The sequence below is a fragment of the Anastrepha ludens genome, chromosome 2, assembly GCF_028408465.1.
Source record: "Anastrepha ludens isolate Willacy chromosome 2, idAnaLude1.1, whole genome shotgun sequence".
Classification (NCBI taxonomy): domain Eukaryota; kingdom Metazoa; phylum Arthropoda; class Insecta; order Diptera; family Tephritidae; genus Anastrepha; species Anastrepha ludens.
Window position 1 is genome coordinate 1,893,345 of NC_071498.1, and position 18,646 is coordinate 1,911,990.

Here is an 18,646-nt window from a genome sequence, read left to right on the forward strand (position 1 = left end):
CATTTCATTTGTGTTACCATTCTCAAAAAAATAGGTGGTTCAAAAAGCAAACGCTATATGGCCCACCCTGTACAAGAAGAATCGCATCAAGAAGTAAATTGGCTTCCGCAGCAAAAGAAATGTCACCCTTGCAAAGGCAATAACGTAGCATTTAAACAGAGAGAGGGTCAACGATATTACAGAACTCACTTCCGATCAAATCACTTCGATGACCCAAAAAACTTCGCCGAGGCACATGCTTCTATCTGCGATGTACTTGTAGGGCTCTATAAGAAACATTTCCCGAGTTTGTGTAGTCAGTCGTCTTCTGTGGTGCTGGTGATAAATAATAGCGAGGCCATTACTTACGGAGTGGAGCAAGTAGGTAAGGAGCGGTGCCCTTTAAGCGGAGCGAAGCTACCGACCGCCAGTAGCCGTAGAAATTGATGCATGACTACCATTCTGAGATTCAAAGATTTCCCTAATAGTTGACTTCCGCCGGCTGTTTGATGATGATTTTGAGGGTGTTGACATGCTCAACCAGGACCTTTATGGCTTAAAGCCAGTTTGATCTGTGCGGAAGAATATGGTCGAGAATGATAAAGGATAGAATTTCGTGAGTGATGTTTAACAGAGTAATTCTCTCTCCATTTTTGCATATACTCAGGCTCTCTTTCTTAAGTATTGTAGTTATAACTCTTTCCTTCTGTTATTTAGGTGTTTTCTTCGTTGCCCACACTTTCTTCAGCAGTTGATGTGCAATTTTTAACAAGCTTGGACCCTTACAATGGCAGATATCAACAAGCATGAAGCATTTGAATTGTGGATATAACGACGAGTTCTGCAAATACTGGGAACAGATCGTGTTAGAAATAATAAGTTTCTACAGAGAACGAATAGAGATGGAGAGCTGTGAGCAACCATAAAGAAAAGGAAAACATCATACTTGAGCCATATTGTGAGAAATCCAACAGGAGAGGAGGAGAGTCGGGTCAAAAGGCCTCATATATCTCGAGAACCTTCAGCGGCAAGACTGAAGAGCTTATCATATCTGACTCTAAACTCCATTGGAAGCTACACATTGAAAATCGGGTAAAGAAGGCCAGCACAGCTTTTAATACTGCAAATCTGTATTTGGTAAAAAATGAGAGCTCAAGCCACATGTCGTTTTAGATGGTCAGAAGCTCTTCGCAAGGGCTACAATATCATTAAACAGGGAAGGGTGCGAAGGACTGCTTGTATTGGCATCACTGGAGCCCAATGCTGCCCTTCATTTTTTTTTTTTTTTAATTTTATTACTATTGCAATCTAGTTAACAAAACTAATAAGCAATTCATTTTACATATATTTAATTAAATTAAAACATCTCAAGTAAAGACAAAATTTTATGAAAAGAGATCATGCGGTTTCGTCCTTTTTAATCTTCTCGTGAGGTCATCAGTTACAAGTAGTTTGGCTGCTTCATCATTGATATGCTGCTGAAGTCTCTCTTTATGTTTATTTGCGAATTTTTTTATGATATCCGTAATTTTTTCATGATATCCTAAATCCCATTCCTGTAGATATCTTCCTATTGGAGGTCTCATAACGGTATCAAAACAGCACTTTAGTGCTACTTGGGAAGTGTCAGACTGGTACTTCAAACATTTCACCTACCTGCACCTCTTGAGATATCAAGAACCAATTAAACTTTTTCACCCATATTTTTGTGAGAACTTTTTATTTCACTCAACTCTAGCGGTATTTAAAGAATTCGGTTGCAATTTCCCAACAATTGGCATCCCCAGCGTCTGTGTGCATACATACATATATGCATGTAGAAGAAGGAAGCGGGTTTTCCAAACAATGTTATCAGTGCAATGCATAGCAGCGCAAATAAGGCAACGCGGTTTTCAGATTTGCACTACATCAGCTTAATCAGAACATCGTAGTTGAGCGGCGTACTAAGAAGTCATCATAAGTGCAAATTTCTTTTTTAAAATTAAAAGAAATGCGACGACTTCAAATATTATTGCTTCTTAGCATCGCTCTGTGCCGATCTTTTATAAGTGGTGCGTAATGGTCGGGCTATCTGTGACCTGACAAGGTTATCATTAAAATATTTTTCATTGTTGTTCTTTTTTTGCATGTACGTAATAGTGGTGTCCGCGACTAACTGCACCGTCGCGAATGGCGAGTGGAAGTGTCTGAATGGTGATTGCATCTCAATAAATGTGCTCTGCGATGGCATCAAGCACTGTCACGATGGCTCCGATGAGACCAGAAAGTCTTGCGAAAATGCGATATGTACACCGTTATCATTTCGTTGTGGTTACGGTGCGTGTATACCGTTGACACAGCTCTGTGATGGTGTAGTCGATTGTGCAGATTCGTCAGATGAGAATAGTGAGATGTGTCGCAAACGACGTGAGGAAGTACCGCCTGATGAAAGTGACGACAATACAAATCAACTTAATTGTGCAGGGTAAAAATATCCGTCTAAGTTTTGGTTGCATTTTTATAAAAATAAATAAGAATTTATTGATTTTATTCTTCGCGGAAATACTTTCGAACAACTTATCAAATCCGAAGAGTCTTTCAAAAGTGACGCCCTGATTTCGGTAATGAATAACTCATAGATGGTACCTTTTTTTGATAGCATCTTTGACATTTGTCGAGTGGACAGATGTAGAATTTTGCACGATAGAACAACGCGTTAAAATTAACGGTCTCCAAAATATTCAAATTAATTGATCTTCTTTAGCAATATAATTAGTGGTTTTTTTGGTGAAAATAATCATCCGAATGAGTCGACAATTCAAAGGTTGACGAAACATTTTCAAGAAACTGGTTCTGTCGAGCAGACCAAAAACTGTACAGCGTATGAAAATGTCAATGCACAACGCTATAGTTAACTGATCGACGATTTTTTGTGGCCTAAGCTTGCGGGAATAGACATACGACGAACAACAGAAGGGAGCCAAAAGTTACACAAAATAGGAAAATATTGCACTATTGCGATCCGAGTTTGCCGGTCGATGAATTTCACGCAATGGTGAAATAAACTGACCTCCTAGATCATGCGATCGACTAGACTAATTTATGTGAGGTTGTTTGAAAAGAAAAGTCTATGGGAATTAGTCAACAACGATTTCAGAGCCAAATTCGCGTAAGCGGCTATCGCGCCAATCTAGAAAGCGAAGATTTCAGAGTTGAAACACAACATTCATTCATTCGAGATTGCTGAACTCAATGCGATAATGTGTGAGCGAGTACTTGAAAGTTTTACTTGTCGTATGACAGCCTGTAGACGTGCCCATGGCAGGCATTTCAATGACGTCATTTTTCAGAAATAATTTATAAGCGCCGTATTTTGCATAAAAACAGTGAAACTTAAACTAATTTTACAACTCTTTTTTTATAACATCATCCTGGTGCGCCTTTTGAAAGACCCTTTATATACATATATACACATATGTATGTATGTACATATTTACATGCAATATTTATGTGCACTCTTTCGTGCAGATAAGGAAGTCGGAATGTTTCCCATTCATATATATTTTTTCCGGTTTCTGTTCAAAAATCTCGCTTAGTGGTCTGAATTTATACAGAAACAGCATTTTTTTTAAATTTATTAATACTTAGAAGTAATTGATAAATTTTATTACAATGCAGAGTAATAGAAAATATTTGAAGGCTTTACAGTAAAAAACAAAAAAATAGTACTACAATGCTTTGACTCGTCCTGTTTTGTGACTGTAATTTTATAAGTTTAGAATTTAGTTACTTACCAAAAATTGTAACATTTATACTCGCGTCGGTTTCACGATATAACTAATAATACAAAAAATATTACAATAATAAAAATAAAAAATAGTACACGCCCACTCGTCACCGTTGCCGAAAAGCGCAAATTCCGTGGGCTCGTAGTTTTTGAAGAAACATCAAATCATTGATTTGTCGGCACGGCAGACCAGCAAAGAATATTTGAAACTGCGCCGCGACTGAACTGTGAACTCAAACCCAAATTTCAGCTGTGTTGCGGGTTAGCTGTAGATGCTATAAGCACAGCAAAACAAAACCACACGGAAGTTAAAAAAACAAAAATGCTTTCTCAACACAGCAACATTTAGGATTTAAGCATATTTTAGGATTTAAGCACCTTAAAGTCTTGGTGGTGGTGCTGGTGATGGTGGTGTTGTCTGAGGGACACAGCCTAGACTCAATTAGCACAAAAGATGCCAATTTGGAGCACCACTTGTAGAACCCCTAATTGTTATTAGTCGAACCGTCTTGAATTGCCTATGAATCTGTTTATGTTGTCTATTTTCTTTTCTGCAATTTCTTTCAAGTTCACTATCGAGAATTCGCCTAGCATTCTATGCCGTAGAGCACCCAAATTTGCGCAATCATACTGATGTTAACAGACTGATTCCCTAGATTTTTCTTGCTTACAGCTACTACGTCTATTGTTGTACTGTCACCCCATCTTCGAGGCACAGTCTCTCAAAAGCTAGTGGCCGGTCATCGTTTTAAACTAAGATTTGCTGTCAAAAATGAAGCCGAATTTTGTTGCACTATTTGTCAAGTGGCATTGTGGAATACCCAGATATTGCTGTGGATCCATCTTATCTTCTATAAACACCAAATCACCCATTGCCATGTTGTATATGCATCCCCACACCATAACTTAAAGTTTGCCAAATTTCCCTGTCGACCTAATATTTCCAGTAATTTTGATATCTGCCTCCACATTATATTGGGTCAATCGTTGTACGTACAGCATGATTTTAGCCTCATCGCAGAATATCACATCATCCCACTCACTGAGAGCTGGTTGAGCCAGATACGTTTCGTTATGCGGCGCGAAGTTTCTCATAGAATCTTAATTAAAAAATTAGCTTTTTTTTACTTTAACTTTGCTTTTCTGCAATGGACAAGCTTTTATTTGAGCAAAATACGTTGTGTTGTAACAATTGATGAAATTTCATACACTAACTTTGCTGCCACCTCTGGTGTTACGCAAGGCAGTATCTTGGGGCTGCTCTTATTTGCGTTATTTATTAAGGACATCAAAAGTTGCTTCTCATTTGCTAAATTTTTGCTTTATGCTGATTACCTAAAGATATTCTCAGCGCTCAAGACTCAAGAGAATGCCATTAAACTTCAAGCCGATATGGATAGGATTTACTTGTGGTGCCTGAATTCAGGTATTTCGCTGAAATTATTGAACTATATACTTTCAAATATCTTACTCGAAAGCATCTAACATTGTGCGTACTAAGTACAGAATCTCGACTTGTGTCCAGCAGTGTGTTAGAGAGAGTTTAAGGACCTTGGTGTTATCTTTGATAACAAATGTTCTTTTAATAACCATATAAATTATATTACTTCAAAATCTTTCCCGATGTTGGGTTTCGCCAGACGGAACGCCACTAAGTTCTCTGGTCCCTATACCATCAAGTTACTTTATACATCATTTGTTAGGTCTCATTTATGGTAGGATATGACTTTTGTATTTGGAGACCAAGCAGTCAGCAAGCTATCAATAGAATCGAGCTTTTCGCACACATTATTCTCAAATATGCCCTTCGGGCTCTGAATTTTATTGATCCCATGCCATCATATTGTGCTCGTCTCATCCTTATAAGTCTCAAGGTTTTAGAAATTCGAAGGTCTATAGATACAGTGTCTGCCTTTTACACATAATACCATATTATTACTGGAGTCATTGGTTGTCACTATTTGTTGGAAAGGATTCGATTTAATGTTCCCCAGCGATCTCTTAGCAACCTCTACCCTTTTTATGGTAATTACGTGTAATTTATTAGTGGTTTAATCTAAGCGGCCGCCGTAGCCGAATGGGTTGGTGCGTAACTACCATTCGGAATTCACAGAGAGAACGTTGGTTTGAATCTCGGTGAAAGACCAAAATGTACTGAGTGTATTTCTGCCATGAAAAAGCTCCTCATAAAAATATCTGCCGTTCGGAGTCGGCTTGAAACTGTAGGTCCCTTCATTTGTGGAACAACATCAAGACGCACACCACAAATAGGAGGAGCTCGGGCAAACACCTAAAAGGGTGTACGCGCCAATTATATATATATACTTCTAAGCTATATATAATAAATAATTCTAAGCTAATTTTGCATCATAGCCTCTAAGGATTGCAATTCATAGACTTAAATTAATCGACAAAAGGCACGCCAGAAATAGGAGGAGTAGCCTGACCAAACACCTAACAGAACTATGTGCCAATTACTTATTTTTTTATTATTTTATTTTCTAATTATAATAGACCGACAGAGTAACTTCAAACATTTGCCATCCATTTTCCAGGCATTTTTGCGTTCTTTATTAACCCTAGAACACACACCCCGAAAATACCACGTAAACACACACCCGGGATACGTTTGTACCCGAGACCTTATTTTGCGGTTTTTTTAATGCTTATTCTACCGATTTCTATGATTTTTTTTTTTGAAATGTATGTTTTAATATATAACAAGTATTTTGTCTTTTGTTTCATTCGAATATTCCTACTGGTTCCAGCGATATGGGCAAATAAAGTCAGGGCATGCAACAGTGGATTTTTGTTTTTGTTGTTGTCCTGATAAATGCAAAACAAAATAATATAATTTATAATAATATACTTGTAGAGTAACAACGAATACACATTTTGGTTTTTATTTCATTGAAATATTCTACCTGGTTCAAAAGATATGTGCAAAAAGGTCGCGCAAGGTATGGGTACGTAGGTAGCAAATACACTGGTATAACTAGTTTTTGTATTTTATATGCAGCTGCAAGGGTTCTTTTCACACGAGGTGTTGTTATAAATGCTGCCTGTTGATATTTTCATTATTGTTTTGGTGCTCAAAAGTGTAAGAAGTGAAAATATAAGTGAAAATAAATATAACTGAAACTATAAATAACTGGATACGAAATGACTTCAAGAAGAAACGAATATTTATCAAGTGCAGCATATAGAAGGTAAAAAATGTAAAATAAGCAACAATGTAAACATATACTAATTTTTTTTATTATGCAGGCTAACTGCCGCAAAGTGCCGCAGATGTATTACCTGATTATGCGGACTATGAGGATGATGAAGAAGACGATGAAGAAGAAGAAGTAGAAGAAAATAATGAATTACCTGCTAGTGGCGAAAAATTTGTTGCACGTGATGGTACTGAGTGGGTGAAATAACCAAATGTAAGTCGTCAGGTACTCAGACAAAATATTATAAGAGAACGTTCTGGACCAGCTAGATGCACTGAAATGTTGTCAATAGAGCAAACATTCAAATGTTTCATGAACGTTGAAATGGCTGATATAATTATGCGCCACACAAATAAGTTAGCAAAAGAAACTTATAATGCTTACAACAATGCGCATCCAAACACAACTCCTAAGTCAAGGACGCCTGTGTCAATAACAGAGCTGTATGCATTTTTTGGCATACTTATTATGACTGGTGCGAACCATAGCAATGGAGAACATGTTCGAGATTTATGGAGCGTCAAAAACTATCCTTTATATCGCGCCACAATGGGAGTCAACCGTTTCTGTTCGATATTGCGGTTCCTAAGATTTGACGATAAAAACACTCGTGCAACACGCTTACTAACTGATAAAGCAGCATCGATCAGTGAGTTGTGGACGATGATGAACAATAATCTTGCTGCACATTACAAGCCCAGCTCATGCTTGACGATTGATGAACAATTATTTCCTTACCGTGGACGCACACGGTTTACGCAGTACATACCGTCAAAACCTGCTAAATATGGTGTCAAGGTTTGGAGGATTTGCGATGCCACAAATGCATATCCACTGCATGGACAAATATATACTGGCCAAGCAGAAACTGGTAGGGAAACGAACCAAGGCGAACGAGTGGTGAAGGATTTGTCTACCAAATACCAAGAAAGTGGCCGAAACATTACAATGGACAATTTTTTTACGACCTTGCCAGTTGCAAAACTGCTTCTCACCTGGAAACTCACGATCGTTGGAACTTTGCGCAAAAACAAATCATATATTCCTCAAGAAATGAAGCAGAACAAAAACAGGACAATTGGTTCAACGACATTTGGCTTCAAAAATAATGTGACAATGTGCTCTTATGTTCCCAAAAAAAATAAAGCAGTAATTTTGCTTTCGACCATGCATAATGATGCTGAAATAGCTGACAGTGGGAAACCTGAAATAATTGAATATTATAATCGTACCAAAGGTGGTGTTGATGATCGAATGGACCAAATGTTTGCGGAATATCCAACACAAAGACAAACAAAACGATGGCCACTAGCGATGTTCTTCAACATGTTGCACATTACAGCTCTTGCAGCCTACATTGTCTACGATTTGAATAACCCTATGTTGCCTTGGAGAACAAACAACAAGCGTAAGCAGATCCTGTGCAGCTTGGCTGAAGCATTTTGTATGCCCATTATTGAAGCCAGAGCCATAAATCGTCAAGTGACGCGAAATTTTTCGACTAAAATTGCTATTGAAGCATATTTCAACCGACCGCTGGAATCAGTGGTGTCAACAACAGCATCAACATCTGCCGCAGCGCGCACGCCAAAACCTGTGTCCGGATCTAGCTATTTATGTTACGCACAAGAGGAAAAACGCCGTAGAAAAACCAGAAAGCTGTGCGCCAAATGTAAGAAGCCAATGTGTCTTGAACATTCGGTCACATCAACAAATTGCTCTATTTGCCATGATTTTCCTTAGATATAAAATGCATTTTTATAATTTGTATAATAAAAGTCAATAATATAATGTGTGAAATGAATATTTTTAATTTTTGAAATAAAAAAATAATATAAAAAATGTTTTTTTTTTGATTATTATGAGGATTTTTATTATTGGGGTACAAACGTATCCCGGGTGTGTGTTTACGTATATAATGTGTTTGGAAGGCTGTAGCTCCTGAACCAATGGTCCGATCTGGTTCAAATTTTGAATTTGAACTCAAAACTAAATAATCTTTCTAGATCCGAAGTTAGCGGTATAGAGGTATAGCGGTTCAAAAGTTACAATACTTCAAAGTTGAAGTGGATACATTTGTACCCGGGTGTGTGTTCTAGGGTTAACTGCTTACGATTTGAAATTTTGATCAAGAAATCTCACTTTGCATCATTTTATGACTGATTGATGATTTATGCGTGTGTTTCAACTCAGTGAGATAACGGTATATCAAATCATATATTCAAACGAAGCCGACCATAGATAGTTAAAAACACTTATTTAACATTTGTTTTGTTTTTGTTTGCTTTGGTAGGTTTAAAAATTTTACTGCTACGTAGTAAGTTAATGAAATAAGTTTGAAAAGCTCTCCGAATTCAATAAGTTGGCTTTAGTTAAAGAATTACAAATGATTTAAATATTTTAGTATTTCGAAAGATTTTATTGACAAACCATAGGCGAAATTTTTTTGCTTTCTTGGGTGAAGTGGTTAAAACTAGGACGTGACATAAATCTCAGATAATGCCAGATACTTAAATATTAATTTGTCATTTATCGCTTGCAGTTGGGGCCAAATGAAGTGCTGGTCAGGTCTTTGTATTAGTGTAGACGGTAAATGCAATGGCATACGCGATTGTGACGATGGCAGCGATGAAACCGCTCGGTTATGCAAAGCGATGACCTGTACGGAAAAACAATTTAAATGTGATTATGGTGCATGCGTACCGCTGAATGCTGTTTGTAATGGAAAAGTGGAGTGTTGGGATGAAACCGATGAAAACCCAGAGTTGTGTGAAACAAATAGAGTTGCTCCAGAAGCGGTCACAACAACATTAAGACCGCCGACAATTCCTAATGCTAAAAATGTTACAACGAGCGGAATAAGTACAACCACAACAACTATTATACCTATTCTTGAAATGCCTATCGAAGTTGAAGACAGTGACATAGATATGATAGATATTACAACCAATAAAGACCAATTCGCTTCCGAATCAATAACGAGTCAACCAGAACCTATAACAACTACAATTAAAAATTTCACCAACGGTTTGTATAATGTACAGCAAAAAGCACAGAAAGTTTACGAAAACTCAACTAATACAAACAACATCTCGAATCACATAGTCGATAATACTCAGGAAGCCAAAGTAGGAATCAATAGGCCGAATATCCCACTACACCTTAATACAACAGCTGTTGAAATAGATGCACGTATAAGTCTAGATACCGAAGAAATATCTCAGGGCATAAGTAATACTAGACGTCTACCGGGAATAGCGGGAAATGAAATAGCGGGTCCCAAAAGCAACACATCTGAACCTATATTTACGACTACGGACGTAAACATTCCACTATCGCAAACGCATCAAACACAGATTCATAATACAACAAATTACAATGGTAATCCAGCTAAGCGTCCAACACATCTCGATAAACAGGTATCTTACACTTCAAAATCCGGGCCATCAACGCCACCAAAATTCGACACCGTATCTACCACCTTACAAACTACACCTCTCACTACAACTTTGCTCAGACCTGTTGCAGCCGCCAAAAGTAAGTGTAATTTTGGCGAATGCGCTCTTCCGCTAATTTGTGAAATTTCGAACCCCAACTCGACACATTTAAGTAACACCAATCGGCGCATATCTGCTGAAGAAGGTTCCCATATAACATTTAGTTGCAGCAAAGGGTATGAGTTAGAAGGTGCGAAACGCATAACCTGTACTGAGCGTGGATGGAGTCTTCATAATAAGCCAAAATGCGGTGAGTTTTTGGATGAATGTTTTACCCAGCGTATTTCTAATCTTAGTATTCTTCTTCCAATAGCGATTGCTTGTGAAGTGGACTTTTTAGCTCAATGCACATCACAATTCGGATGTTTATATAAAAGACCAAATTCGAACTCACAAATTTTCATAACACCGAGTTTTACGGAGAGTAAAGTGGAGAAACACACTCAAATTGATTTTAAATGCAGAGAAGGCTATGAGTTGGAAGGTTTCAGAAGCAGAATATGTACGGAGAGTGGCTGGGCACAGCCCTTGCCCCAATGCAGTAAGTTTAGTGTGGAAGAAAACTTTTCTCTGGAAAAAAATCGCCAAAAAGAAGCACAAGAAACGCGCCCAGAAGTGGAAATATTATACTTGCGAATCTATTCTAGAGAACGAGTTATTTTTTGTATTTTGCGCTTTTCACAGCGAATATTTCTTTTTTTTTAATATTATAATTACTCTAACATGACTAAACAAAATCCATCATTCATAGCCTTTTCCTTTTAACGATGTTGTTTTCGTACAGATATGTGTGTTCTCTTCTCAGCTGCCTGATGGACATGGCACTCGGAGAAGTGATGCTCCGGAACTGTATAACTAAAGGAACATTCAGCAGAGACAATACATCTTTGGCGAAGATACTGTAACGTTTTTCTATAGCAAAACGTCTCTTTATACAGGCGGCAGCGGAGCCGTATGAGTTCGTGCGTGACTACCATTCCGATGTACGTTTACAATCGCAAGCTTCCGAGTGTATTTCTGCCATAGAAAATGTCCTCACAAAAAAATCATTTGCCGTTCGGAGTCGGCTTTAAACTGTAGGTCCCTTCATTTGTGGAACAACTTCAAGACGCACACCACAAATAGGAGGAGGAGCTACATCAACTAAGCTACAGGAAATGAATTAATTGGAATTTCCTTTATTAGGTTAGGTTCGACCAATTTGCTAATAAGTGACCACATATAGACGGAATATATTCGTAGTTTTGCCAGAAAATATATTTCCGTCCCTTGAAATTGTAAAGTTCTCCATCAAAAGTAAGATTTAATAACAACAAACTTTCCCTTTGTTCTGTTGGTTGTGGCTTTTTAGTTGCCGCTCTCTATCAGGGTTTCCACTTGAATGCTGTGCGTTGCCAACCAGCTATGTCCTGTCAGTAGTCTTGGCAGAAGCCTAAGGTTCACTGCTTTAAGAGGTAACAAAATTCGCAGCTAGCGTACAGGCGTACGAGGGAATGGCTGCTCAGACGGATATGTATATATTGCTTTGGCATTGCACGAGAGAAAAAGTTTTAATAGATAGATGATTGCTGAAGTATTTAAAGACATAGTATTCTACATAATTGAACTGCCAGATTTCTACTTTGAAAATATTACAGTTCAGAACAATAAACAGTATTTTTATCTAGTGATGACCTTCATCAAAAAGTTCCCGGAATGTAAAGAATTCAGAAATTTCAAAACGCAAGTTTCTTCCTCAAAGGTGAAATTACTGCCTTCAAAGTATTCCCCATCAACTGCAACGCACCTATGCCAGTGATTGATGCAGCTCTCGAAACATTTCTGCAACTCTATTTGCGGTATAGCCAACAGAGCTGTCTTCGATTTTTCCATTACTTCCTTTTGGCTCTTAAAACGCGTTCCCCGCAGTGGTTTCTTGATTCGATCAAATATAAAAACCTTATCAGGTGAATTCGATGGCTGTTGGATGGTATTTGTTTCGTTGTTTATCAAAAATTCACGGATAATGAAAGTCTGTGCGGCGGTGCGTTATCACGAGGTGCAAAATTCAGGAATTGTTTTCCCACAAACTCTTTCTTTCTTGGCGAATTGCTTCACATTGACATCTCATAACGCCCAAATTATGACGCTTATTATCTGACCTTTTGACAGAAATTTGTGGTGTCCAGTACCGTTGTAATCCATAAATATCGTAAGCATTGCTTTCTTTTTTTGACTGAAAATAACGTGGTTTGTTTTTTGTCTCGGTTCATCCGTTTATTCAAAGCTCTCCACTAACTCGCCTGATATCTTTATTGCATTTCGTAATCATAAACCCACGTCTTGTCTCCAGTTAAGATGCGTTGAATGATCATTGGGCCGCAATCAACCCTGAAAATCATGTCTTTGGCGATATCGACGCTGCCTCTTTTTTGCGTGGAATTCAAGTCTACGTCTAGTCAAGTGAAATTTAATCCTTTGAGATTAACTTTGCAGCAACTCAAATCATGCACTACAATGTCCTGAACGGATTCATAAGCAATGTTCAAGTCTTCTACCAGCTCTGTGATGGTTAACTTGCGGTTATTGATCAATTTTTCTTTCACTTTATTGATGTTTTTTCAGTTCAATTTTGCGATGTCGACGGCCTGCCACTACGTCCGCCTCCTCGATAGACTCATTACCTCTTATGAAGCGTTCATGCCCCTCGTTACCGAAATAGTTTCCCAACAACTCTAAGGTTTTCGCACAATTGAATCCATTTCTAATGCACGCATGGGATGGTTCGATATACCGATCAATAGTTTTTTCTATGAAGCATACAAACATATGTAAAGGTAATAAAGATTACCAAATAGTCGCGCGTGATCTGCCGAAAAGCCCCAATTGGGAAAAGTTCCTCCAATGTGATACCATTTTGTTGTAAAATATGGGTGATTTTCAGTTGTTGAACTCTTAGTGCGAACTCAAAAATGATAAAAATCCAAAATCGGATTAATTTTGTCTGAAAGAGATTGTTTTTCGCTTACCACGTGCAGCACCTTTTGGTATTAGAAAAGCGACCGTTTGACAAATATGGCTTTAAGAAATAAAAGTAAAAAAATCATTTTCAGTTAAATATTGCCATTTGAACGCCTTGGAAAGGTGCGAGGGAGGGCTCAGCTGTGTAGTTTACAATTCAAACACGAGATCCTACATGGAATCTGGGGAATATTATTGGAATCAACTTTTGAGGAAAGATTCTTATGTCGAATTCAATTGCGGTCATGGCTATAAACTGGAAGGCGAATATCGTTCAACATGCACCGGAACTGGCTGGGACAATATTACGCCCAAATGCGGTATATTAACCTTAAATTACAATTTTTCGCATATTTTTTATCACAATTTTCCTGTCAGTGAAATCATGTCGAGGACACCTTTTACCCAAATGTGGTCATCCACTTGTTTGTAAATCCTACGATTCAAAAACAAACTCGTATAAAGAAATAACTACTACATCAAGTACGCTTTATGCGCAAAATAGTCAAATTAGATTCAATTGCATCAACGGTTATCAGTTGCAAGGTGCATATCGCACAGTTTGTAATTCGTTTCGTTGGAGTCATGAGGGGGATAATGACTGGCCGAAATGCAGTGAGTTTTTTCTTTTTCATTTAACCAAATTATACTACTCCTTGTTTTCTCACTCCCCCACATTCACTTTTCCATAGTTCCAGCTTGCAGTCTAGATTATGTTTTAAGCCATAAGAATTCAATGAAATGTTTTTATTATGGATATTCTCAGTCGAAATGGTTAGATATCGACTATTATTTCAATGACAGCTGGATGCCGAAAGACTCCTATATTTATTGTCGTTGTAAAAATGGCAGCCAGAAGAGATATTTAAGCTGTACTGGATTTGGTTGGGACTATGATTTTCCTAAATGCGGTAAGTTTCCAATTACTTTAAATTAATTAAATTCGGTGTTTATTATTATATTCCATTTTAATATGTTTTATTTTGTTTCATTATTTTGCTTTCATATTTTCATATTTTGCTTTATTTTATTTTAATTCTATTTATTTTATTTTTATTTTCCATTACTTTGTTTTATTTTATTCCATTTCATTTTATTTTACTCTGTATTTATCTTTTTTATATTATTTTTCTTTATTTAATTTTATTTTATTCTATTTGTGTTTTTATTTATTTACCTTTATTTAATTTAATTTTTTTCTCGATTCAGATTTGTTTTATATTACCTTTCTTTATTTCATTTTATTTTATTTTTTTCCAACACTATTTTATTTAATTATATTTTACTTTGTTTTAGTTTTTTACTTTGTTTTGTTCTACGTCGATTTTTTTATATTATTTTACTCTATTTTTATTTTTCCCCTTTAATTAGCTATTTTTGTAATTTAATTTTTTTATTTCATTTTATTCTATTTTGGTGTTTTTTTTTTTTTTGTAATTTTTATTCTATTCTTCTATTCTATTTTTATTTTTTATCTAATCTTGTTTATTATATTTTATTTTAATCTATTTATATTTTATTTTCTCTCAACTTTACTTTTTTAATTATATTTTATTTTCTTAAATGATTTTACTTTGTTTTATTATATTTTGATTTTGACGTGACAACGTCTTATAATTCGATGGAGCCGGCTGCACGCACCAAAAAATGCGGCATTACCTTACTCATGCGGCGTTACCTTGCTCTGAGGCTTGCACTGCAAGCGGAAGCGCGGAATGAACGACAAAGAAGCACAATCGGCCCACGCGTTCGGCAACGTTCGACATCTGGCTCTCTCCTAATTGAAAGCCTATGGGAAACTACATACACACATACACATGCCTGTATGCACATATGTACGTATGTGTATAACGAACTTTGTTCCAAGAGTTAAATGAGTGCGCGCTTTTACTCACTTAAAAATGAATAAACAAATTAACAACAAACATGCGAACTATCGCTTTTATATGCAATAAATGAGCAGCAAAGAGATTAAGAGCGCAACAATGCATCATTCCATTCATAGACTGGCACATTTCTAATTTTATAGTATTCAGTAGTTGAACGCGAATCGCCAACAGGTTAGCAAGTGAGCAAAGTTTTATTAAAAGAAACAGAGAGCATAACTGAATTTGATGTACACAACTCTTTTTACAACAAATTACAATTAAATTTGCACAAATAATTAAGTAATTGAACAACAAAATGTATTATTATAAAATAATAAAATCAAAAATTAATTTTTAACAGTCGAGCAGAAATTGAAACAATAAATTTTATTCAAGTATTTTGTAAATTTAAAATGGTTTTCTGAACGAAGAATTTTATGAAAAATTGTTCTAAATTGTTTTGAACGACGACTCATTTTGCAGAACCGCTATGTACATTGTCAACAAAAGATTGACATAATTGTATTTATGCGTACAAATAAATGTAACTTGATCAATTTTATTGCGATTCCATTTACCTCCTTCTCTATACCCATACAAAACGTCTATCAAACAAATAAAATTAAAATTTTCTTTTGAAAAATGCAACCATTGCATCAGTATTTTCTTATGACGTTGTCACGTTCAACTATCTTCAGTAAACCGACTTTATAGACAACCTCTTTTTTTTTAATTAGTTTAATCTTCTTTTATTTTTTCATCTTTATTTTATTTCACGTTTTTTTGTCTTTTTATGACTATGAATAAGTTCGTGCGGTTTTTTTTCGAAATTTGAAACTTTATTGACGTAAAATGGTTACAAATTTAATATTCAAAATATTGTCCATCGCTTACTACTACTTTTTCCCATCTTTCTGGCAATTCACGGATTCCCTTTGAGAAAAATTCGGTCGGTTTTGCCGCAATCCACGAATCGATCCATTTTTTGACTTCATCGTAATTACGGAAGTGCTGGTCAGCCAGGCCATGTTGCATCGATCGGAAGAGATAGTAATCGGATGGCGCAAGGTCTGGACTATACAGCGGGTGGGGTAGGACATCCCATTTGAGCGTTTCTAAGTATGTTTTGACCACTTGTGCAACATGTGGCCGAGCATTGTCATGTTGCAAAATAACTTTGTCGTGTCTATCGGCGTATTGCGGCCGTTTTTCTCGCAGTGCTCGGCTCAAACGCATCAATTGTCGTCGGTAGACATCCCCCGTAATCGTTTCATTCGGTTTCAGTAGCTCATAATACACAACACCCAGCTGGTCCCACCAGATACACAGCATAACCTTCAGGCCATGAATATTCTGCGCCGACGTCGATGTTGAAGCATGGCCAGGGTATCCATACGTTGCCCGACGTTTTGGATTGTCGTAATGGACCCACTTTTCATCGCCAGTCACAATTCGATGCAAAAAACCCTTTCTTTTGTGCCGTTGAAGCAGTTGTTCGCATGCCATAAAACGGCGTTCAACGTCTCTTGGCTTCAATTCATACGGCACCCAATGGCCTACCTTTCGGATCATTCCCATGGCTTTTAAACGTTTGGAAATGGTTGATTGATCAACTCCCAAAGTTTTTGCAACCTCTTCTTGCGTTTGAGCCGGATCTTGATCGAGCAATTCCTCCAATTCGGTATCCATGAACTTTGGCGGCGCACCCTCGCGTTCTTCGTCTTCCAAGCCAAAATCACCACTTTTAAAGCGTGCAAACCACTTCTGGCACGTTCGCTCAGATAGAGCATGCTCACCATAAACTTCCACCAAGATACGATGACTTTCGGCTGCTTTTTTCTTCATATTAAAATAATGAAGAAGAATTCCCCGCAAAAACACATTATTTGGCACGAAATTCGACATTTTCAAGTGTGGTAAAAATATTGTTGTTTACGCTTCAAATAAAAAACTTATACTGACGTTTGTGCCTTACGACAGTAGCTCTCCAATGAATGTTTGGAAATGTGGATCGATGGAATAATAATCAAGTTACGCCATCTGTTGTAAAACCGCACGAACTTATAAATAGACCGATTATTATACTTTGATTCTTTTATATAATTTTCCGTTATTTTATTTTATTCTATCTTTATTTTTATATAGTTTTTTATTTTATTTGGTTTTGTTCTGTTTCTGTTTTATTTATTTTCGACTTTATTTTATTTCACCATAATTTACTTTATTTTCTTAATTTGTTTAATTCCATTTTTCCTTTATTATGTTTTATTTTGTTTTTTTAGTTTATTTTATTTTAATTCTTTACTTCATTTTTTTTTTTTTTTGCTTTTAATTTTTTTTTTATTTGGTTTAAACCTATTTTTATTTATTTTTTTTTTCAACTATAACTTATTTCATTATAACTTATTTTATTTTATTTCTTGCTTTGTTTTATTCTATTTACTATTTTTTAAAATTATTTAAATTTTATTTTATTTTATTTCGTTTCATTTTACTTTATTTTATTTTATTATATTTTCTTTTACCCAACGTACGTACCAGTAATTAATTGCTTATTTAATTTCTCTTTCAGTTGAACAAAGAAGGCCAGCATTTGTTACAAGGTGGTATCCTGAAGATATATGAAAAATGTTTGTGTATATCATTGCGCGATTGATAATGAAGCAATAAAATAAGTTAACTACATTGTTTTCCCTACAAAGTAGAACCGATCAGCCAATAATATCGAGCGTACGTCTATCTATTGGTTAACTAACAATTATACATATATCATATTCTGCTATGGACCAGATGGATCAAAAGGAAGTGTGCAATTTTTAAGAAATCATTTCCAAATAAAAAATACATATATTCAAATTATGTAGAACAAATTAAATGCTTACTTGAAAGTTCTTTGAAATTTAGTTATACTTAAATTTAATTCGCTTGCGACGTTTCGAGAGCGCACCGAAGCTGAAGTGATCCCTCTAATAATTCCATAAATCGGTTGAGTGAGAATATCCCTTGAGAGAGCTGGAAGCTCAATTCATTCCGCACCCACTTTGCCTGATCTGACCGTAAATTGTTATTGAAAGTAAAATTGCATACGCGAATGCATTTTAAGTCAGTTAAACCCAGGCGGTTAAATTTCAAACTTTTAAGGAGATGAGGAAGCTTAACACGATAAGCCTACCGGAAATATAGGAAAGGTTAGGTCGACCGTTGTTTAATAATAATAGAATATTTGTTTTTATTGGCGATATGAATTTATTTTTACATTTACAAACGTATTTGTACAGCAGCTAAAGGCTGAACATTTTCATGTAGCTTTTCTTTAAC

The 18,646-nt window shown here is 36.2% G+C and overlaps 1 protein-coding gene across 2 annotated transcripts; it reads left to right on the top strand.

Moving 5' to 3' along the window:
- Positions 1-1,860: 1,860 nt before the first annotated feature.
- LOC128861608 (uncharacterized) lies at positions 1,861-18,184 on the top strand. 2 transcript variants are annotated; one of them, XM_054099869.1, is made up of 9 exons: positions 1,861-2,030; positions 2,119-2,443; positions 9,506-9,990; positions 10,069-10,710; positions 10,774-11,001; positions 13,553-13,780; positions 13,839-14,075; positions 14,153-14,371; positions 17,901-18,184. In XM_054099869.1, exons 1-9 carry the CDS (start codon positions 1,970-1,972, stop codon positions 17,951-17,953), a joined length of 2,478 nt encoding a protein of 825 aa, XP_053955844.1. In that variant the 5' UTR covers positions 1,861-1,969; the 3' UTR covers positions 17,954-18,184. The 2 variants fall into 2 exon arrangements, with proteins under 2 accessions (XP_053955844.1, XP_053955835.1); XM_054099860.1 differs by having other exon boundaries at positions 1,862-2,030; positions 9,506-10,710.
- The last annotated feature ends 462 nt before the right edge of the window (positions 18,185-18,646 follow it).